General features: G+C 38.7%; 1 protein-coding gene across 1 annotated transcript in view; it reads right to left on the bottom strand.

Annotated features, from left to right (window-relative positions):
• LOC124616104 (peroxisomal acyl-coenzyme A oxidase 3-like) overlaps nucleotides 1-24796 on the bottom strand; it is a 212531-nt gene that overhangs the window by 79592 nt on the left and 108143 nt on the right. The window contains exons 6-8 of the mRNA XM_047144363.1: nucleotides 16267-16557; nucleotides 15997-16151; nucleotides 8033-8155 (exon numbers count right to left, since the gene is read on the bottom strand). Coding sequence (XP_047000319.1) covers nucleotides 8033-8155; nucleotides 15997-16151; nucleotides 16267-16557 — 569 coding nt within the window. The remainder of the gene's footprint in view (nucleotides 1-8032; nucleotides 8156-15996; nucleotides 16152-16266; nucleotides 16558-24796) is intronic.

Genomic DNA, 24796 nt, shown 5'->3' with positions numbered 1-24796 from the left:
GAAAATACTTTTCACAAATCTCACACTGTAACCCATTAGTCACAACCTAGGAAAAAGTCCACAACTTCTCATTCATGGTAAAAATTTTACAATTGTGAAAAAGCTACTTGTCTGCATGCTGAAAGACAGGATAGGGCCTATACATCAGCAAAACCAGAAAATTTTCCTTGTGAAGGTTAGTACCGGCCCGGTAATTCTGCGAGTTAAGTTTAAAATTTTTGAAAATGTATATCTCCAAAAGGGAATTTCTTAGTCTGAATGCACCTTCAGTAATAAAAATGGAACTGTCAAAGGATATCAGCAGTCCATTTAACAAGTCTATTTAACAAGTATAGGCTAGGATGTGCGTTAAACCCATATTTTATGTTTCAATGCAGTCCAGACTTAAAAAAAATGCAGAATTAAGGAAAATATTCCCCCCCCCCCCCCCTCCACCCAAAAAAATGAGTAAAAACATATGTAATTAGCATATATGATTAAAAACTGCAGTGCTCTCCAATACTTTGTATAACATCTGTCTAACTGAAGGAAATTAAATTTACAATATAATGTTTATAGAATAATTTGTGGTAATGAATTTCATCAGTTCTTAAAAAATCACAGATATGTAACAGCAAGTAAGAACTCATCAAAAAATTGAAATTGATGTCTGGGTACACAAATTATACGTCAAAACACACATTTTTAAGAGATCTTTCTTTTGTGCTCACCCAGAAAAAAGCAAAAATTTACAAACATGGTGCATTAAACCAAAAAATTGCAGCAATTAAGTAGTTAAAGCATAAGCATAAATGTGGACATGTGCTTAATGACATATTGTCACCATCACTGTTATTGTTGAATGCTTTCATTATGAGCCACACTCCATTTGCTAACCACCATTGAAGTGTTATTTTAGGCTTGATGAGAAAACAGACGTGAAAAAATGAGTTTACTTCTCCAATTTATGTTACAAGCTCATTAGAAGTTGACTCAGTGAGTTTCTGTACACTGTGTAAAATGTAAACTTGAAAGAAAGTTCAGATGCTACAGTTTTGCTTGATGGCCTCTATCACTGCTGCCAATCTTTACGATTTATAGTGTGTTGTGTGTGTGGTGTGTGTGGTGCAAAGTCTATACAGGGTGGTCCATTGATTTTGATCGGGCCAAATATCTCACGAAATAAGCATCCAAAAAAAAAAAAAAACTACAAAGAATGAAGCTTGTCTAGCTTGAAGGGGGAAACCGGATGGTGCTATGGTTGGTCCGCTAGATGGTGCTGCCATAGGTCAAATGAATATCAACTACATTTTTTAAAAAATAGGAACCCCCATTTTTTACTATATATCCATGTAATGCGTAAAGAAATATGAATGTTTTAGTTGGACCACTTTTTTTGCTTTGTGATAGATAGCGCTGTAATAGTCACAAACATATAGCTCACAATTTTAGATGATCTGTTGGTAACAGGTAGGTTTTTAAAATTAAAATATAGAACGTAGGTATGTTTGAACATTGTATTTTGGTTGTTCCAATGCGATACATGTACCTTTGTGAACTTATCATTTCTGAGAACGCATCCTGTTACAGCATGATTACCTGTAAATACCACATTAATGCAATAAATGCTCAAAATGATGTCCGTCAACCTCATTGCATTTGGCAATACATGTAACAACATTCCTCTCAACAGCGAGTAGTTCGCCTTCTGTAATATTCACACATGCATTGACAATGCACTGATGCATGTTGTCAGGCATTGTCGGTGGATCACGATAGGAAATATCCTTCAACTTTCCCCACAGAAAGAAATCCGGGGACGTCAGATCCGGTGAACGTGCGTGCCATGGTATGGTGCTTCGACGACCAATCCACCTGTCATGAAATATGCTATTCAATACCGTTTCAACCGCACGCGGGCTATGTGCCGGACATCCATCACGTTGGAAGTACATCGCCATTCTGTCTGTCATGCAGTGAAACACCTTGTAGTAACATCGGCAGAACATTACGTAGGAAATCAGCATACATTGCACCATTTAGATTGCCATCGATAAAATGGGGGCCAATTATCCTTCCTCCCATTATGTCGCACCATACATTAACCTGCCAAGGTCGCTGATGTTCCACTTGTTGCAACCATAATGGATTTTCTGTTGCCCAATAGTGTATAGTATGACAGTTTACGTTACCGCTGTTGGTGAAAGACGCTTCGTCGCTAAATAGAATGCGTGCAAAAAATCTGTCATCATCCCGTAATTTATCTTGTGCCCAGTGGCAGAACTGTACATGACGTTCAGAGTCGTCGCCATGCAATTCCTGGTGCATAGAAATATGGTACGGGTCCAATCGATGTTGATGTAGCATTCTCAACACCGATGTTTTTGAGATTCCCGATTCTCGCACAATTTGCCTGCTACTGATGTGTGAATGAGCTGCAACAGCAACTAAAACACCTACTTGACATTAGCACTTGTTGCAGGTCGTGGTTGACGTTTCACATGTGGCTGAATACTTCCTGTTTCCTTAAATAATGTAACTATCTGGCGAACGGTCCGGAAATTTGGATGATATTGTCCAGGATACTGAGCAGCATACATAACACATGCCCACTGGGCATTCTGATCACAATAGCCATACATCAACACGATATCGACCTTTTCCACAGTTTGTAAATGGTCCATTTTAACACGGGTAATGTATCACGAAGCAAATACCGTTCACAATGGTGGAATGTTACGTGATACCACGTACTCATACATTTGTGACTATTAGAGTGCCATCTATCACAAAGTGAAAAAAGTGGTCTAACTGAAACATTCATATTTCTTTACTTACTACATGAATATGTAATAAAAAATGGGGGTTCCTATTTCAAAAAAACGCAGTTGATATCCGTATGACCTATGGCAGTGCCATCTAGCAGGCCAATCATAGTGCCATCTGGTTTCCCCCTTCAAGCTAGACAAGTTTCATTCTTTGTAGTTGTTTTGTTTGATGCTTATTTCGTGAGATATTTGGCCCGGTCACTACAATGGTACCACACTGTATATGAGTAGTGTATGTAGTTGTTCCACCTGTACTGTTTGAACATTTAAAATGTGCTGTTGCAAAACCCTTGATCTGTTTCTGTTTGGCTTCTCTGTCACAGCACATCATCTGCACAAAAAGTATATTTTCAGCACTTTGAAAAATGCTTTAAAGCCTACCTGCACTCCCATCACATATCCAGTAGGTCAGCTCCTATTCACATGTTAGCATGGTGTGATTCCTGTGATGACTATTTAGTGATTTGACAAGTTGCCAGAAATTAAGAGTTCACTAACCAGAGATGGGTAACATTCCCTGATTATGACCGAGCATACCCTTTGAGACTCAGTGTTTGAATATAAAAGGTTGTTGATTAATATTGTTGCTGAAAACATGCAAAGAGATGAGACTAAGTTATAAATGCATAAGAAAAGGTGGTGTCTAGGCCCATTCATCATGTATTCGCTTGGTCCAGAACACTTTGCACCTACTGTCTTGTTTTTCCACTGCAACCCAGCAGTAGTTGTATCATAACTGTGCACTGAAGCTAAATGTTACATGTTGTGTTGGCAACACCATTTGTGGATTATGTCAGCATTTCCTCTCTCTCATCTCCCTTCTCCACAACGGCCTAAAATATTCCCTTAATTCCGCCACCACCCTTGGTGAGAAACATTTGCCTTTTGAGCTACCTAAAAGTTGTTCAGTCACATCAAATGTCAACAGGAAGAAAATGGGACAAAGTCAAGTGAGACACTGAGTAAGAACTTAGAATCAAGGTAAACCTTATTAGGAAGAAATGTAAAATTGGGGAATTTTTAGTATTGATCTTATGGGTTTTTGACAGGGGCTATGAATTTACAGTGTAGGATCACAAAAAACGTAAAATTGAGGAATGTAAAAAGGAAGTTCAACTGTATTTCTATTTTAGATACTTATGAAACTCACTCTTGAAGCATAGTACAGACCATGGATTTTAAGTTCTGCAACTGATTATGTAAGTTTGAAATTAAACAAAACAGCAAATAAAATGTTGGGTGATCATAGGATTTTATTTTCACATGTATTACTGTATCATTTCCCTTATTTACACAATCATTATTTGCCAAGGCTATGACAGAACATGTAAAACCAGTAGTTTTTTAAACAATGTATGTTACATACTTTCTGAATTTATTTTTATTCTGAGAAAAGGCCAGTGCCACATGAGTCAACACAGTATGTCAGCTTCCCAGCTTTGTTGCCAAAGAAGTAATCAGATAAATTGGGCTAAATACTTATTTTAGAATTATCTCTCTAGTCAGAACATAACAATTTCTAATGCAGTACTGATTATTCCAGAAAGATAGTTTTGGACTTCATCAGCAATCTTAACCTATACGTTGTTGTTGTTGTGGTCTTCAGTCCTGAGACTGGTTTGATGCAGCTCTCCATGCTACCCTACCCTGTGTAAACTTCTTCATCTCCCAGTACTTACTGCAACCTACATCCTTCTGAATCTGCTTAGTGTATTCATCTCTTGGTCTCCCTCTACGATTTTTACCCTCCACACTGCCCTCCAATGCTAAATCTGTGATCCCTTGATGCCTCAGAACATGTCCTACTGACTGGTCCCTTCTTTTTGTCAAGTTGTGTCACAAACTCCTCTTCTTCCCAATTCTATTCAATACTTCATCATTAGTTACGTGATCTACCCATCTAATCTTCAGCATTCTTCTGTAGCACCACATTTTGAAATCTTCTATTCTCTTCTTGTCCAAACTATTTATCATCCGTGTTTCACTTCCATACATGGCTACACTCCATAAAAATACTTTCAGAAATGACTTCCTGACACTTAAATCTATACTCGATGTTAATAAATTCCTCTTCTTCAGAAACGCTTTCCTTGCCATTGCCAGTCTACATTTTATATCTTCTCTACTTCGACTATCATCAGTTATTTTGCTCCCCAAATAGCAAAACTCCTTTACTACTTTAGGTGTCTCATTTCCTAATCTAATTCCCTCAGCATCACCCGACTTAATTCGACTACATTCTATTATCCTCGTTTTGCTTTTGTTGATGTTCATCTTATATCCTCCTTTCGAGACACTGTCCATTCCTTTCAACTGCTCTTCCAAGTCCTTTGCTGTCTCTGATAGAATTACAATGTCATCGGCGAACCTCAAAGTTTTTATTTCTTCCCCATGGATTTTAATACCTACACCGAATTTTTCTTTTTTTTCCTTTACTGCTTGCTCAATATACAGATTGAATAACATCGGGGATAGGCTACAACCCTGTCTCACTCCCTTCCCAACCACTGCTTTCCTTTCATGCCCTTCGACTCTTATAACTGCCATCTGGTTTCTGTACAAACTGTAAATAGCCTTTCGCTCCCTGTATTTTACCCCTACCACCTTTAGAATTTGAAAGAGAGTATTCCAGTCAACATTGTCAAAAGCTTTCTCTAAGTCTACAAATGCTAGAAACGTAGGTTTGCCTTTCCTTAATCTTTCTTCTAAGATAAGTTGTAAAGTCAGTATTGCCTCACGTGTTCCAATATTTCTACGGAATCCAAACTGATCTCCCCTGATGTCGGCTTCTACCAGTTTTCCCATTCGTCTGTAAAGAATTCGCGTTAGTATTTTGCAGCTGTGACTTATTAAACTGATAGTTTGGTAATTTTCACATCTGTCAACACCTGCTTTCTTTGGGATTGTAATCATTATATTTTTCTTGAAGTCTGAGGGTATTTTGCCTGTCTCATACATCTTGCTCACCAGATGGTAGAGTTTTGTCAGGACTGGCTCTCCCAAGGCTGTCAGTAGTTCTAATGGAATGTTGTCTACTCTTGGGGCCTTGTTTTGACTCGGGTCTTTCAGTGCTCTGTCGAACTCTTCACGCAGTATCGTATCTCCCATTTCATCCTCATCTACATCCTCTTCCATTTCCATAATATTGTCCTAAAGTACATCACCCTTGTATAGACCTCCTTCCACCTTTCTGCTTTCCCTTCTTTGCTTAGAACTGGGTTTCCATCTGAGCTCTTGATATTCATACAAGTGGTTCTCTTTTTTCCAAAGGTCTCTTTAATTTTCCTGTAGGCAGTATCTATCTTACCCCTAGTGAGCTAAGCCTCTACATCCTTACATTTGTCCTCTAGCCATCCCAGCTTAGCCATTTTGCAATTCCTGTCGATCTCATTTTTGAGACGTTTGTATTCCTTTTTGCCTGCTTCATTTACAGCATTTTTATATTTTCTCCTTTCATCAATTAAATTCAATATTTCTTCTGTTACCCAAGGATTTCTACTAGCCCTCATCTTTTTACATACTTGATCCTCTGCTGCCTTCACTATTTCATCCCTCAGAGCTACCCATTCTTTTTCTACTGTACTTCTTTCCCCCATTCCTGTCAATTGTTCCCTTATGATCTCCCTGAATCTTTGTACAATCTCTGGTTCTTTCAGTTTATCTAGGTCCCATCCCCTTAAATTCCCACCTTTTTGCAGTTTCTTCAGTTTTAATCTACAGTTCATAACCAGTAGATTGTGGTCAGAGTCCACATCTGCCCCTGGAAATGTCTTACAATTTAAAACCTGATTCCTAAACCTCTGTCTTACCATTATATAATCTATCTGATACCTTCTAGTATCTCCAGGATTCTTCCATGTACACAACCTTCTTTCATGATTCTTGAACCAAGTGTTAGCTATGATTAAGTTATGCTCTGTGCAAAACTCTACCAGGCGGCTTCCTCTTTCATTTCTTAGCCCCAATCCATATTCACCTACTATGTTTCCTTCTCTCCCTTTTCCTACTCTCGAATTCCAGTCACCCATGACTATTAAATTTTCATCTCCCTTCACTACCTGAATAATTTCTTTTATCTCATGATACATTTCATCAATTTCTTCATCATCTGCAGAGCTAGTTGGCATATAAACTTGTACTACTGTAGTAGGCGTGGGCTTCGTGTCTATCTTGGCCACAATAATGCGTTCACTATGCTGTTTGTAGTAGCTTACCCGCACTCATATTTTTTTATTCATTATTAAACCTACTCCTGCATTACCCCTATTTGATTTTGTATTCACCTCACCAAAAGTCTTGTTCTTCTTGCCACCGAACTTCACTAATTCCCACGATATCTAACTTTAACCTATCCATTTCCCTTTTTAAATTTTCTAACCTACCTGCCCGATAAAGGGATCTGACATTCCACGCTCCGATCCTTAGAACACCAGTTTTCTTTTTCCTTGTAATGACATCCTCATGAGTAGTCCCTGCCCGGAGATCCGAATGGGGGACTACTTTACCTCCGGAATATTTTACCCAAGAGGACGCCATCATCATTTAACCATACAGTAAAGCTGCATGCCCTCGGGAAAAATTACAGCCGTAGTTTTCCCTTGCTTTCAGCCGTTCACAGTACCATCACAGCAAGGCCGTTTTGGTTAGTGTTACAAGGCCAGATCAGTCAATCATCCAGGCTGTTGCCCCTGCAACTACTGAAAAGGCTGCTGCCCCTCTTCAGGAACCACATGTTTGTCTGGCCTCTCAACAGATACCCCTCCATTGTTGTTGCACCTACAGTACGGCCATCTGTATCGCTGAGGCACGCAAGCCTTCCCACCAACGGCAAGGTCCATGGTTCATGGGGGGTAAGGAAATGGAACAATAAAACAATGCATGCTACAGGAAGATTTACATTACAGGAGATATGTACTATAGGTGGTGAATGAAAGTTGATGTTCTATCCTTTACATTTTATGAATGTAAATCAGTCATGCTTCCATGTATTAAACAGCATAATCTAATGGGAAAAGTCCAAGATCATCATATTGCATATTTTCAATTAATGTACATGTCCTGTTCAACACATCTGGTGAGCTTACTCTTGAAGGTGGGCAAGGGCATTCTTTTTCGATTGGATAGTGACTGATGCTGTTCTGTGCTGCTTGAAACAATCTTCACAGTGCAGACCATTGTTTTTTTCAGAACCTATTCTAGCAGAATATGTAATATGATTTTCTTACCAGTTCTTCCTTATTTGTTCCAAGGAATGTTTTTACTTGGAAGTCAGCCATCAAATCAGAAAAGAAGTTAACGAGGATTTTCAGTGCAAAGGTAGCAGCCAAGTGTGGGATCAACTGCCACTGCTATAAAGGATAAAATAAATAGTTATTTTGTGAGAAATTTGTATTCCTCCACAGTCTAACACCATGAGAATGTAGCAATAATGGAACTAACACAATGACTCACTAAATAAAATATAGACTCAAGCTATGTGATTGTTACATAAGTTAAGCTAAAATGTTGCTTTCAGAAATTTAAAAATCTGATTATCCAGTTCAACATGAACATATCACTTTCTATGACTGAGAGTATATGAGCATACTCTTTTTAATGTAATTGTAGATATGTCATCTGTCCTATACATCATTTCATTGTCATTGCACTTTTAGAATAGAGTTAAGCAATTGATAAATAAACATTCACTTAAAAATCTGAAAAATTAAATAATAAATTTCATAGTAGCTACTAACATGGAAACAGCTTTATAAACCATTAAAGAAAGGTATTATTTAGGTGTTTTTTTTGTTCATTTTTGTTCGTGTGTAATGTCCTATAATCTGTAAGGACACTGAAGAGAGGTAATCTCCTAATATAACTACCAGGATCAAAACAAATAGGGGATAACAAGACATATATCATACTTAATTGTATCAAAAGTTTCATTCGCCTGAGAACACTGTGAAAGGAGGCAGAATGGAACAGTGGAACAGTTCAGAAACAGATAAAGTAGCTACAATTATTGTCCCCTAGTACGATACCTCAGTATTATAAATTAGACAATACTGTTTTGTTAATATGTGTTATGGATTCAGGGATATTACTGATCAGTTCTAGTGGTACACTGTCAGTCACTGGCTCAATCTGATTGAAAATCAGGGACATCATTGACAGAAATGAAAAAGAAATCAGCAATAGCACCAGTATTCGTTCCAATAGCATTAGACTTATGTACATATAGAATGATTCAGAGTTTTTACAATATTTATTTTATAAAATTTACAATAATGGATGCAGTAAGGTACAATGTGATTCATTCATGAGAGTACTCATATTAACTACTCATGATAGTTGTCACATTGACAATAATACATGAATAAATGAGATACATAAGACAAGATATCAGAATTAATATTTATGCATACATTATGAACACTCATATTAGCAATACATTAATACTTGAGAATCAATATGATATCTTTCATGACAAAAAGTAATTTATATTTATTTATGCATGCAGCAATGGGAGATCCCAGATATAAAATACTACTACACACACATATACTCGTTCTATCCTTTACAAGCCTCTTCATCTCCAAATCACTACTGTAACCTACATCTATTGCAGCCTGCTTAATGTATTCTCCCTTGGAATCTCTCTACAACTTCCACCTGCCACTCCTTCCTAAATTACCAAACTAATGAATCCTTCATGCTTCAGACATGTACTATCAAACTGATCCTTTCTTTTGGTCAAGTTATGCCACCAATTTCTTTTTCCCCCAATTCAGTTTGATACCTCCTCATTAGTTACTCAACCTATTCATCTAATCTTCAGCAGTCTTCAGTATTACAAAATTTCAAAAGCTTTCATTCTCTTCTTTCTGGATTGCTTATCATCCATATTTCACTTTCATACAAGAGTACATTCCAGACCTTCAGAAAACACTTCCTAACATTTTAAATTTATATTGTATGTTAAAATATTTCTCTCCAGAAATGCTATTCTTGCTACTGCCAATTTTCATTACACATAGTCATTATTTTAATCATGATCAGTTGTTTTGTCATCCAAATAGCAAAACTTGACTACTTTTAGAGTCTCATTTCCTAACTTAATTCCTTCAACATCACTTGATTTAATTTGACTATATTCCATTACCCTTGATTTACTTTTATTATTTTTCATCTTTTAACCTCTTTCAAGACATTATGCATTCCATTCAGATGCTCTTCCAAGTCCTTTACCATCTGTGATAGATTGACAATGTTACCAGTGAACATCAAATTTTCTGTCACTTCTCCCAGAATTTTAATTCCTTTCCTAAATTTTCCTTGGTTTACTTCACAGTTTGATCAGTGTGTGGCTGCCCCAGAAGTACATGACCTAAAACAAAAACACAAAAAAATTGGGAAAAAACCTTTATTGCTGTAAATAGTCTCCTTTCAGCATGAATTTTGCTGGAGGTGTTCTTATGCTTCCATACCCTATTTATAGTGAGAAGTGAGCTCCACAAAATAGCCATCAACTACAGACTCCACCTCTTCATTTTTGGTAAATCATTTACCACCAAGGCATTTCTTAATGTTTGGAAAGAGAAAATAATCAGAGGGGGTTAAATCTGGAAAATATGGTGCATGAGGAAGCAATTTAAACTTTAATACTGTGATTTTGGCCATGTCAGTAATGGATGTGTGACCTCATGCTTTGTCACAATTAAACAAAACTTTCTTTTTTGCTTAATACAGCCATTGCTGCTTGATTTCATAACTCAAACACTGTAATAAATTAGAATAGTACTCACCACTGATTGATTTTATTTTTGGAGATAATCAATAAAAATTATCCCACGCAACTCCAAAAAACTGAGACCATGAACTTGTCTGGAGATGGAACTGTCTTCACCTTCTTGGGAACTGACTCTTTCCTTCCAGTCCACTGATCCACTGTTTTGACTTTTACATCTCAGGTGTGAAGTGATGGATCCATGTTTCATCTATGGTTATGAATCAAAGCGAAAACCTAGGTCTTATTGAAACAAAATGTAGCCAAACACTTGACTGAAATATCCCCACAATGTTTTTTTCCCCACTGTGGGTAAACACAGCTCCCATCTTGCACACATCTTTCTCATTCCCACATTTTCAGTCAGTATGTGATGTACGACTATTTCTAAAATGCCTACAATGTCTGCTAGCTCATGCCCTTTCAGTTGATGGCCATCCAGTACCATTTTGTAGACATATTTACACACTATTTCTTGTGTGATCATCTCATTTAGTCAAAAAGTGTGATATTCATCTTGGCAGCTCATACAGTTTCACTTAAACTCTGTCAGCCAATATTTCAGAGTTGTAAACAAAGGAGCACACTCCTCCAGAGTAGAAACTAACTCAGATTTAATGTCAGTTGGACTAATAAAATAAAACTATATGGTTCCATGGACTGTTTCAAGACTCAAGCATCTATGATGCATATATGCAGGCTGAAGAGACAAATGAAAATTTGTACCAAGGTTGGGGTCTGAACTTAGGTCTGCTGTTCATTAGGCAGATGTGCTAACTGCTATGCCTCCCTGGCACAGTGGCTTTCACAACTGCATGGACTACCCTAGCATGTCACCCTCCCCTAAACTTAAACAACATTGCAGAGGCTCTTTAACTGTATTGTTATAGCACATCAGCAGCAAATGAAATGGGTGTTCTGCCTGAAACCCAGGTATAAGTGCTTTAATCAAATGAAACTATGTAGTACCAGATACCTTTTGCAGTCTCAAACATTGATGATATATATATGCAGGCTGATGTGACAAATGAAACTTTATACCAAGGCTGGGATTCAAATCTGGGTCTCCTGCTCACTAGGCAGATGTACTAACCACTACACCTTCCAGGCACGGTGGCTTTGCACAGCCACACACAGACTACCCTAGCACAACTCCCTGCTCAATCCAAATTTTCATTCGTGTCAGCCCACTTGATATTCTACCTAAACTAGAGCAACACTGCAAGGCTCTCCATCTGAATTGGAACAGCACTGAATGAAATGGGGGATTTTGCTTGAAACCCAAGCACAGGTAGTTTAATCCTCAGACATGCTGTTTTTCATAACATGAGTGGCCATGTGGTATATTTTTTAGATATGTTAAGAATAGCAATCTGTATGTTACCAAGATGTAGATGTATGAGCAAAATCAGAGTTTAATATTGTTTAGTGAAACAGTGATAAAATAAACTTACATGATATGAGCTAAACTACTATTTACTTAAACAATAATAAAATACACTCTTATTACATCACACTGTTGCTATATACAATTGTTACCCCATGGTATATCTACATCTACATCTACTTGATTACTCTGCTATTCACAATAAAGTACCTGGCAGAGGGTTCAATGAACCACCTTCAATCTGTCTCTCTACCATTCCACTCTTGAACGGTGCACAGGAAAAATTTTTCTGTGCGAGCCCTGATTTCTCTTATTTTATTGTGATGATCATTTCTCCCTATGTAGGTGGTTGCCAACAGAATGTTTTCACAATTGGAGGAGAAATCTGGTGATTGAAATTTCATGAGAAGATGCCATTGCAATGAAAAATGCCTTTGTTATAATGATTGCCACTTCAATTCACATATCATGTCTGAGGCACTCTTCCCCCTATTTCATGATAATACAAAATGAGCTGCCCTTCTTTGAACTTTTTTGATGCCATCCGTCAGTCCCACCTGCTGCAGATCCCACACCCCACAACAATACTCCAGAACAGGGTCGACAAGCATGGTGTAAGCAGTCTCTTTAGTAGACCTGTTGTACCTTCTAAGTGTTCTGCCAATGAATCACAGTCTTTGGTTTTCTCTATTTACAACATTATCCATGTGATCATTCCAATTTAGGTTATTTGTAATTGTAATCACTAAGTATTTAGTTGAATTTACAGCCTTCAGATTTGTGTGACTTATTGCATAATCAAAATTTAGTGGATTTCTTATAGTACCCATGTGAATAACTTCACAATTTTCAATATTCAGGGTCGATTACCACTTTTCATACCATACAGATATCTTATCTAAATCATTTTGCAATTCGTTTTGGTCATCTGATGACTTTACAAGATGGTAAAATACAGCATCATCTGCGAACAATCTAAGTTGGCTACTCAGATTGTCTCCTATGTTGTTAATATAGATCAGGAACAATAGAGAGCCTATAACACTTCCTTGGGGAACACCAGATATTACTTCTGTTTTACTCGCCGACTTTCCATCTATTACTAAGAACTGTGACCTTTCTGACAGGAAATCATGAATTCAGTTGCACAACTGAAGCGATATTCCATACGCACGCAGTTTGGTTAGAGGACGCTTATGAGGAACAGTGTCGAAAGCCTTCTGGAAATCTAAAAATATGGAATCAATTTGACATCCTATTCAGTAGCACTCTTTACTTAATAAGTATAAAGAGCTAGTTGTGTTTCACAAGAACGTTATTTTCTGAATCTGTGCTGACTATGTGTCAATAAATCATTTTCTACAAGTTACTTCATAATATTTTAACACAGTATATGTTCCAAAATCCTACTGCAAATTGACATTAGTGATATGGGGCTGCAATTCAGCGGAATACTCCTACTTCCGTTTTTGGGTATTGGTGTGAATTGAGCACTTTTCTAGTCTTTGGGTATGGATCATTCTGCTTGTGAGTGGTTGTATATAATTGCTAAATATGGAGCTATTGTATCAGCATACTTTGAAAGGAACCTGACTGGTATACAATCTGGACCACAGGCCTTGCCTTTATTAAGTGATTTAAACTGCTTTGCTACACTGAGGATATCTGCTTCTATGTTTCTCATCTTGGCATTTGTTCTTGACTGGTAATGAGTTACTTGAAGCATTAAACAGTGCAGTTGCATCAGATACCTGCCAATGACTTAGTTAACTACTAATACCTTGTAGATAAGTGCCTCATTGCAGAACTATGCTGCTATCTCAGGATCTGAGTCATTTACTTGCATGGATTGCAAATTTTTTCTCACCTAGTTAGCTCTTTAATTTACATGACTGCTGCTCCATTGGATGTATGGCAACACAACTTATGACTGTATTAGCTGAAGCAGTAATAAAGGAATAGGCATGGACTTGGAATTGTGAAATAACAATGGAATGTTACAAGATAATGTTTTTTGTGAATGGTGTGCTCTATACATAGGTGCACTCACTCAAGGGTTAATCAAATAAAACTATATGGTTCAAGAGACCTTTTCAAGTCTCGGCCATCTACAATGTTTATATGCAGGATGAAGTGATGAATGAAAATTTGTATCAAGGCCGAGATTCAAATCCAGATCTCCTGCTCACTAAGTAGATGCACTAACCACTGCACCACGCAAACATAGTGGCTTTGCACAACTGTGCGGACTACCCTAGCATGCCTCTCTTCTTGTTCCAAATTCACTTTCACACCTCAGCACACTTTGTATTCTCCTTAATCTTGAGCAGCATTGCACAGGCTGCCTAACTGTATTGTAATCACACCACAGCATTGAATGAAAGGGGGCTCTGCCTAAAACTCAGGCCTAAGTGCTTTAATCAAATGAAGCTATAGGTTCCAGAGATCTTTCCAAGTTTCAAACATCTGTGATGTATATCTGTGGGCTGAAGCAATGAATGGGAATTTGTATAGGGCCAGGATTCAAATCCAGGTCTCCTTCTCACTAGGCACATGTGCTAATCACTATGGCACCATGGCACAGTGATTTTGCACAACTGCATGGACTACCCTAGCATGCCTCCCTCCTTAATCCAAATTCACATCCATGCCTCAGCTCACTTGGCATTCTCCCTAAAGTTGAGCAGCACTGCAAAGGCTCTCCAAGTGTATTCGAATAGGTCTGCAGCATCAGACAAAAGTGGGGATTCTGCCTGAAACCCAGGCATAGATGCTTTAATGTGGTGGTGGATTTAAGTTCAATATAGTTCAGCTAATTTCAATGAAATATTTATAATACAAATGAACCTTACTCATGAATTAATCTATCTACTAGCCAAAACCAAATCAAAATCCTTACAGTAGATCCTGAAAGCAGTCATGATAGACAAACAGTAGTTAGCAGGAAACATCAAATTACATATAAAGACAAAAGAAGATTTGCTACAGATTAAAAAATTCTTTATGTCTGAAATAATTTTCTTATCTATCCCATAATTTTCTGGATTTACATGAATCTGATTAAGTAACTTGCCAACTATTCAATTATCGGTTTTGGTTTTTTTGATGGAACTACATTTCTATGAACTTGTACATGTCCATTTGCTCTATGTGTTGTCTTCAGTACTCGTAGTTTAGCTCTGATTTCAAACCATTGTTATAACTGAATTTGAATGCCCTACAACATAAAGCACTGTTCATTGCTTATTTATGGGCCTAAATTGAGGTGAAATGCTGCCTGAAGAGCTGTCCATGTTTATAGGACATCTGTGTACTTTGTGTCTTGGAATACTGTCAGGTTTTCTTTAAATCAATCAATGAAATCATGAAATCTGAACAATATTTGTACAAACTGCAATAAATATGTGATCAAAACTGCAACACTAACAAAGCACTTTCAACTCAACATTTCCTAAGACCTAATTTATCAAAAGTTTCACCCTTTTTTTTTTTGGCTCTAACATTCTGACATAGGACATTCAGCACATACTTCAAAGGTAAACAATAAAAGTTAAGGAAGTCTAACTAGCTCCTAGTGAAGCATTACAACAGATTTTATTAACCTTCTGCAGCAGTCACCATAGGTGTCTGCAAAAATTTTTCAAGGGCGGGGGAGGGGTAACACTCTAAAATGGTCATTTTTGATATAGATATGTGGTCAATTTTGACAAGTTCAAACCACAAGAGCTAATTTTTATAGGTGATGCGTAAACCTTATAATATTGTAGAGAACTGACATTTTCACTCAATACAGGAACGAAATCTCTGTATCTCAAATTCCAGGGATTGGGGCAAGTGTGCTTCTCTGTCCCTTCCCCTGCAGATATCTATGGCAGGCACTAAAACATCCATATTGTAAATGGGCAAGTACCATAAAAATATCTGTTCTACCACAAAAATAATGGTGACAAGGTCTGAAAATTGAGGCTGTATTGTTTTGCACATATAAAGTAGTATTCCAGAGCAGTGCTTCATAATAACAGCTAATAACTCACCTGATACTGACCGTCTAACAAGGTGAGAGAGTTCTCTGCATCTGGGGTATGCACTGCAGCATATCGAATGGCAATAGGAATTGCTTTCTGAAGGTATGCCAAAGCTTGTGACAGAACATCTACTCGACCAGCAGACAATGTTCCAAATGAAGCTCCTAGAATTATATTTTTGGTACCACATATTAATATTAAGAGTTTCATTTTTTTAGCTACATTTTGTTAATTGCTTTAAAATTAAGTATTTCTTTGGTCTTCACAAGTAATACAAACCTAGCCTCTTATTAGGGTCTTTAAACTGACTGACATAATTTCCTTCTGGAGTCACATCCCCTGTCTTATTTAGAAGGTTTTCGCGAGGTATCCTGTATCTATTGAATAACACAAAACCATTGTCAACTCCATTCAGTCCAACCTTTTCTCCCATATCACCAACAATAACACCAGCATATGGCTGAAGGGTTGCTGGATTCCTTAAGGGAACAACAAATGCGTGTAGACCATGGTCTGTTTTATCTGGTGTAATAAGTCTTGCAAATATAACTGCATGTGTGGCACTTTTTCCTGCAGAAGAAAGTCATTCATTGGTTTATCACAATTCACATATTTTCAGAGTTTCAGTATATTGCCATACTCAAAACAGAGAGAAGAATTTATCATTATCAAAAAATTTTAGATATTTATGTTCAATGAAATTAACTAAATTTATAACATTGGAACAGTTCTGACAGAAATGCAAAAACACAAGTAACAAATTTCGTAATTTGGTATCAGATGTGTTCAGAAGTTAAAATAAGAAAATATTACTAGTAATCTTTTCTTATTTTAACTTCTCTAAGTCTGAGTGGTCAGTGTGCCTGACTGCTGTGCAGAAGGCCTGGGTTCAATCCCCAATACTGGGAAGGATGTTTCCTTGGTGAGGGGAATGGGATCCATTCAGCCTTGTGATGCCAGCTGAAGAGTTACCTGAATGAGACTTGAGATACTTCCTTCTATGGATTAACTTTACGTATTGCCAACATAATGTGTGCCTTCTTTCCCCTTAACTTTACATCACCTCCATGACTTACTTTATGTACTTCCTTAATTGTTTAATGCCAAGTATTTTATTTTGTCAAATATTCTGTTCTTGTTTAAACCAAGCCATTTTTATCATACCATCAACATATGCATATGTTTTATTTGCTTTAGATGTGTTTCAGCACGCTTTCCTCCTCCCTCCCCGACTTCCCTCTGCTCTTTCTTTTCCCACACCTCCATTCTGTTAACAGTTTACTTTGTAACTTAGATTCCTTCATAGCTACATTTCCTCATGTTTCAGTAAGTTTCATATGCTTAATATAAGCATTCATGTTTCATTATGTACCTGTATACATCTATAGTTTTGTAACTGATGTATTTCTGATGTATACTCATCCTGTTTCAATACAATGCTTGGAGTTCCATTTGCCAACCCCTAATACATGGTAGAACTCTAATATACTGGATTATTTATTGTTAAATACATGCCAAACACATACTTATTCACTTTGTACTGCCATATTAAACCTTACAGATTTTCAGTGCCTTACTCTGCACTTCGTCATTGTACATTCTCCTTCACACAATAATTGATGACTGTTGGGTTCTTTGACACGTAGGACATATTCTTTTGTAATAAAGCTATGTTCTGAGAGATTTTCATGAATTGTTGCCTGTTATAAGATTGTCATGGAGCTTACAGGACATTATACTTCATGTTGGTGCACTTTGTACATTACATTAAATTAGAGAGTTTAATTCCCTTTTAGAATTATTGTTTGTTTTCAATTGTATAGTCTGGTACTTAACTTCCAAATTATCAACAGATTACATACTTTATAATGGTAACAATAATAATAATAATAATAATAATAATAACAAAACAATAATAAAAGAAAGAAAAAACCCTCTGCACTCTGTTGTATGTATGTTCATTGGTTGTTACTTTTCATGTCTAATTTTATGATGAATCATTATATTGAGGTATTTGTACTAATATATTTACCTCTTTACTTGAATGTATTATTTATGTGCTATCATTTCAAATATTTGATTTTGCATGTTACCTTCTCATTTTTATTATAATTCTCTTATGTTGTTTTATTAATGCCAACAAGTATCTCATTGTACGTTTATATTATTTTATATCATTTGCACATTTAATTGTATATATCTGTTCATTTATATATTGTATATATTTTAACAACTTTTATTGATGTTACTTTGTTGTTACAATCTCATTGATACTTATATATAGGACCAATACTATATTATACATTTACTCATTTCTGATTTACAGGGACCTGTAGATCATACTAATGAGGTTTCAATACCAGTATAATAATTAAAAAAAAATTAGGAAGAATTACAGCTGTTGGTATCTTTTTTCTATGAATTATTGATCAGCCACAACCCCACATCAACATCTATATGATGGATCTACAAAAACTAAATGAGAAGAAGTGATCCCAAGCTTTGAAAAGCTGACAAAACCTAAGAGAGTGGTGAGCTGATCACAAGCCACTCTATACTGCATCCATAGAGGATGACATGTGGTCATCTGGGTGTTTTTTTTTTTCAGTTGTGCCTTTTTGCTCCTGGCATTTAAGCCGTGAGCTCCAATGGCTTGTGATGCACTGTCATTTGCCTCTTGTACCACAACTCTCCCAAGTTGAATAAATAATAAACAGACAGTCTTCTGTCTTATCATTCCTTTTTCTGTTCTTTCTTCTTAGTTCTGAAAGTCAGTGAAATGTCACTTTTTATACTATTTAAAAATATAACTAAGTTAAGTTATGTTTAGTAATATACCCATCTTCTTCAGCAGCTATAGCTGTATATATTGAAATAATCAGCAACCAATTGCATAAAAGGAATTTAATATCTTAACTGGCTTCAAGCACTTAGTGCCCTTCATCAGAAGGTTATAACTATTTGCATTACTAGTGAGTGTCAACAACAAAATTCATGCAGCGTATTGCTGTGCCCATGTGGTTCATAGCGCCTGTACAAGAATGGTATAAAGAAACCAAACAACAAGAAAAGATATCATGCCCAAACTAATAATAATAAACTTAAAAATAATGATGTACCAATAATCAAACCAAACAAGGGCAGTGATTATGTATAAAAAGGACTATGTGGAAAAAACACAGAAGTTTTTTAATGTTTACCACATTATGCTAGCAAATAGTAATTTGGTGAAGCTTGTAACAACGAAATTAGGGAAGCAGTTAATACTAGCAGCACCTGTTTCACCCAAAAGATAAACATAAACTTATTTACATGATTCCTAGAACTCCTTCACTAAGAGCACAAGTCACGATTCATAAATGACACTGGTTCATTAGATCAGTAGTTAATCCTATGGACACGGCTACTTATCAGCTATGTAAAAAACTAAAAGTTTTATTAGACAAGTTTTATAAATATGAAAACTTTTACACATTCAAAAATCCTAAGGGATATAGTGACGCTCTTAGCAACAATAAACAACTCAACAACTCAATCTTAGAATCATTTGTTATTGAAAATTGGTATACCAAAGTACCTGTTGTGGAAACCAAATCACTGAAATTAATTTTAAAACACAAATGACAAAATAGATGAATTTGTTAGTTTATTGCACACTGCACTTAGATACAATATTTTCTCCTTCAATAATAAACCATATCAAGAAGAAGAAGGATTAGCTATGGGCAACTGTCTAGGTGGGTGTATGGCCAATAACTTCATTAACATCAAACATCTTGGAAAACAAATTTTTTAATCAGTTCCCTAACATTGGTAAAAATAAAATCTTCTATAAAAGATACATTGATGATATCTTTTTAAAAACCAAGGGTTACCTGCCAACATAGCACACATCCAGGAAACTTTAAAGAGCCTCCATAATAATATCAACTTCACCTATGAATTACAAGATGATACAGTAGTATTAATTGCTTAGATTTGTCCATCAAAATCAAAGACAATAACATTTCTGTTGATATATTTAGGAAACCTACTACTACTGTTGTTATTGTTTGCAGTACCTCTTGTTATCCAGAAAGTCATAAAATTAGCTATTTCAACTCTGTGACTGACAGACTTTTCAGATTCCACTCTCTATTGATGCTGTTCAGAAAGAGTTGCCAAATTTGGAATGTGTGACAGCTAAAAATGGCATTGATCCCAATTTAATACAGAAATTATTTAAACAAAGAACACTTACATCTGTGGTGCCAATGAGGTCAATACTAGCATCGATCTAAGTATAGTCTTCGAACTAAACTAAGATTACCTTTGGGCGAAACCGCCATGTTAGTTCTGTGTTAGCCTTGTTTGTGTAAAGAGGTGAATAAATGAACTATTGCAATGGGAGTATTGTTTGGTGTAACTGACCCAAACTTCTCCCTCACTGGTGATCGCATGTTGTAATGTCTTCCGTTTTCGCCATTTTACTGTGTCCGCAGCCTCCGCATCAGTTATGGTCACGTGTATTACTTCGACACAGCATTCGAACAATGACTTCGGCCCATGCCTAACGCCGGATTTTGTGATTGACATGCATTGTGTTGCGGGCGATGTACACCCACCATGACTGCAACATGATGCCTCTCACTCGCCGATAACGCCAATTTCGCTGGATGTTTTCGAGCCTGCAACAATAAGTGAGGCTAGGAGTGTGCATGACTCTGACTATCTGACACCTTTGTTCCCACCACATGTGCCCTCCCTCATCGACGGTGCAGTCACCTCTTACGGATCTCTGTGCAGTGCAGGACCAATGCCGATTTCTGCAAATGCTTCGCTGGACAACCTACCACCGCCAGGACAACGATTTGCCATGCCGCAATTCGTGCAGTACCACGTGGATTCCTGCCACATGGCTGGAACTGCTTTGTTCACAGGTCTACCTCCTCAGCATCCGACCATGCCTGCGCCTGCCTTGGTTAAGCATCAGCACATGCCTTCCTGCTTCAATACCTCGGCTTGCAACAGGAACAATAACTTGTTATTTGTGCCTGACCTCCATCTCCATCCCACTGCTACACCTCAGAGTTTTGTGCCATGACATTCACACATTCCGTCCGACGTTCAACATCATTTTCCGCACTGTGCTTCTGGACAGCCGGCACCAGTCGAGCTTCCGCTACCATTCTCGGCACATCCTGGTGCCTCATCTGCATCGCTCTTCCACGACACATCAATCCGAACACAACTGCAACGTGTTGAGCTTCCGCAACCACAATTGACACATTACGGTGTCTCACCCACGTTGCCCTTCCGCGTTGTAACAGATCATGCTCAACAACAACGCGTCACCTTCACGCTGCCACCCGACCAGCCGTCATCGCCACATCCCTGGGAGGCACACTCTCCTGGAATACTACAGCAACAACAGCTTGTTTCAGGCAGCGCCCCAATGAATTCAACTCAACCTGTTGTTCCGAACATTCTACAACACATGCTGATGCTGCCGCTGTTTAATCCCGACAGAGCAACAACCTGGTTCAAAATTGTGGACAAAGTGTTCAACCATTACAAACTTGATGAGTCAGCCTGGTTTCTGTGCCTTATCACCCACCTGCACAACCAGGAGGACTTGATTGCTGACCCGACATCCCAGATTCATCTACCCGGTACACTCTAGCCAAAGAGGCAGTTCTACGTCAGCTTGCACGCTCAACTGAGGCAGCAATACGGCAAGTGCTCCACGTTTAGCAACTAGGCAATGACAAACCTTCCTAACTTTGGAGACGGCTACGTGCCCTGGTCAGCACTGATCTACTCTCGGATACAGCTCTCCTTGCCATCTGATCAGATAAACTATTTCCTCACATCCACTTTACTCTGGCTCAGAGGCCTCCCGAACCTGTAAAGCAAACAGTGACAATTGCTGAAAAGCTACATGATGCAACACTGCTCAATTTCGCCAGCCACTGCCTACCTGACAAGTCTCATGTTCAGGCTCGTCGTCCTGTGGCTGGACGGGGCCGGGGCCGCACTGTGCCGACCGTTCCACTCGCTATGGAAAGCAGTAAACAAGCTACTGGGACATCACTGGCTCCACCCACCGTCATGCCCCCTCCTGCAACAGAGCCTGCTGCGACCACCGAACCTCAGCCACCGCCACTGGCAACGAACGTCCTGCAGGAAATGCAAATGCACCACCCGTACTGTTACTTCCACACATGGTTTGGTGAGGCGGCACGGAACTGCAGACCACCCTGCTACTTCCCAAATGCCTCCTGCACACAACATGACAGGCACCCCCCAGTGCTACATTCTGTCCGGGAACGACCGGATAATTGTGGACGAGTTTACATTAAAGACATTTCGTCAGGATACCCTTTCCTAGTGGACACAGGCGCTGATGTTTCACTGCTACCCACATCCTTAGCGTCGTCGAACATCCGCCCTCATCATACTTCACTGCAAGCTGTGAATTCAACCAAACTACAATGCTCGGGTTCAACTTCACACGTCGTCTCACTCTCCGCAAACTGCAAACTCGAGTGGACTATTTTAGTGTGTGAAATTGACGTACCTATACTAGGCATTGACCTCTTGCGACACCGCAAACTTTCACTGGACCTAGTGCAAAACGCCATGTTTCATCACCCGTCCAAGACTCCCTTCTCCTTGTGCTACTTGACATTCATGCGATCTATAAGGAAGACATCAAAGACACAATAGCCAAGTTCATATACGGCCAGAACATAGTTCTCCCTGGTGAACTTGCGAGCCCTTCTGCTTCTCTCCCTCGGTCTGACTTACCTTCCTTCATTGACAACGTCAGACGCCACTTCATCAACCTCCACATCCCTCCGTCCACCAGCCATTCCTGCCCTAAGGTTCACGTCCTGAAATCTCTTGACAATTGTGAGTATGTCATGCTCCGAGATGACACTGTCCGTGCTCCCCTCCAACCTCCATATACCGACCCATACCGATTTCTCCGGCTCTCAGCCAACATCTATGACATCCAGATAAAAGATTCAGCTGTTCAGTCTCTCTCAACAGACTCAAGCCTGCTCATGTCGAGCCCGCTTCTATCCCCCTTCAGGCCACGACCACACCACTCACTGTCATGGCTCACGACGCTCCGACCACTCTCTCCACGTCGGAATTACACACTCGGTCGTGTGACTTCCAGCTCCAATCGTCGAGCTCTTCTCCGACCTCGCCCTCTACTCCGGTCTCACGCACTCCATCAAGTGATCACATGCTCCCCACGTCAAGTTTACCTACAATCATGCCCTCGTTGCTGGGCCCTTCTCTGGTCCCTTCAACCTCTCCCCCGTCGCCTGCCTCGCCCTGTCGAGGTTTCTCACGCCCCCCATCTTGAACGTGCCCTCGCTTGAGTGTTTGTGCCTGTCCCCCTGGACATAATCCACGACATCTCTATAATACTACATGATGACACACTGTTTGTTGTGTGTTTCCCTTCATCTGGTGCTCATGACACAACCTCCGCCATTCCATGCCACCTGGTGAAATGTGTTCCCCTGTCGCCCAACGTCGACCTGGACATACTTCGTGTGTTCGCCACACCCACCGGAGACATCGTTGTCATCACTCCATTCCACCCGCAACCAGCCAGCTTCCCTGTCGCCGCATGACCAGCACACCCAGTACGATGCCCGGCGCACTTCAACGACTTCCAGGTTCGGTGGCCGAACCTTCCTTCATGACATCTACTGACACAGCTCCCCGACAACGCTGTCGAGCTGACCGTGGTCCGCCTCCAGTGGACCACCCCTTCCGATGGTATAGTCACCCCCCCCCCCCCCCCCAGCCTCTCTAGAGTACTCCGTACTGCAGGGGGGGGGGGCTATGGGGCGCCAATGAGGTCGACATCAGCATCGATCTGAGTATCGTCTTCGAACTAAACTAAGATTATCTTTGGGCGAAACCACCATGTTAGTTCTGTGTAAGCCTTGCTTGTGTAAAGAGGTGAATAAATGAACTATTGCAATGGGAATATTGTTTGGTGTAACCGACTCGAACTTCTCCCTCACATCTAAACCCATTACTTCACTCCACAATATAGAGAAACAAAATTATATGCCTGTTCCTTTTCTAGGCAATATTTCTCATCAAATCAACACTCTGTTTAACAGTGTGGTATCACAGCAACATTTTGTACTAAGAATAAAACCAGTCAGTTACTTGTTCACAATGAGCGACCAATAAGTAATGTATGAAATAAATCTGGCTTTTATCAAATGAACCACAAAAGCTGTCCAGCCAGATATATTGGCTAAACTGGAAGAGCATTTAAAATTATAATCCATTACTACTTTTCCAATAAAAAGGAGAAAATCTGTATAGATCAACTTTTGCCCAGAACCTCATAGATGAAAACACAGAACTCTGACTATTTTAGCTTAGACTTTTTATGTTGGTGATATTTGTCTAATAATTATATATATTGAAGAAAAAATGGTTTGTTAGTCATAACTGATAGTATTTTCCCATTAATGGGAAAGAAACAGTATGACAGTGACTGCAGTTGTAAGAAAATACTACAGTGTATGCACAATGTGACATGATGAACCAAAGCTATATAGTGGCAGATTTATGGACTCGGTATAAAGGCTAGGTAAAGGTGTGATCTTAAAAGTATCTATCTTTAACATAACACCATCATAAAGAGTAACATCTAAGGTCTTTAGATATGATAAACATGATGAGCTATAGACTACATATGTTTATAAATTATGAGACAGAATTTTTGCCCATCACTTTCCTTTGGAATGTGAAATATGTAGAACTGCTGATAGGCACACTGTTG

The sequence above is a fragment of the Schistocerca americana genome, chromosome 5 (genome assembly GCF_021461395.2).
Source record: "Schistocerca americana isolate TAMUIC-IGC-003095 chromosome 5, iqSchAmer2.1, whole genome shotgun sequence".
NCBI classification, from domain to species: domain Eukaryota; kingdom Metazoa; phylum Arthropoda; class Insecta; order Orthoptera; family Acrididae; genus Schistocerca; species Schistocerca americana.
This window is presented reverse-complemented; position numbering and strand designations above follow the sequence as displayed.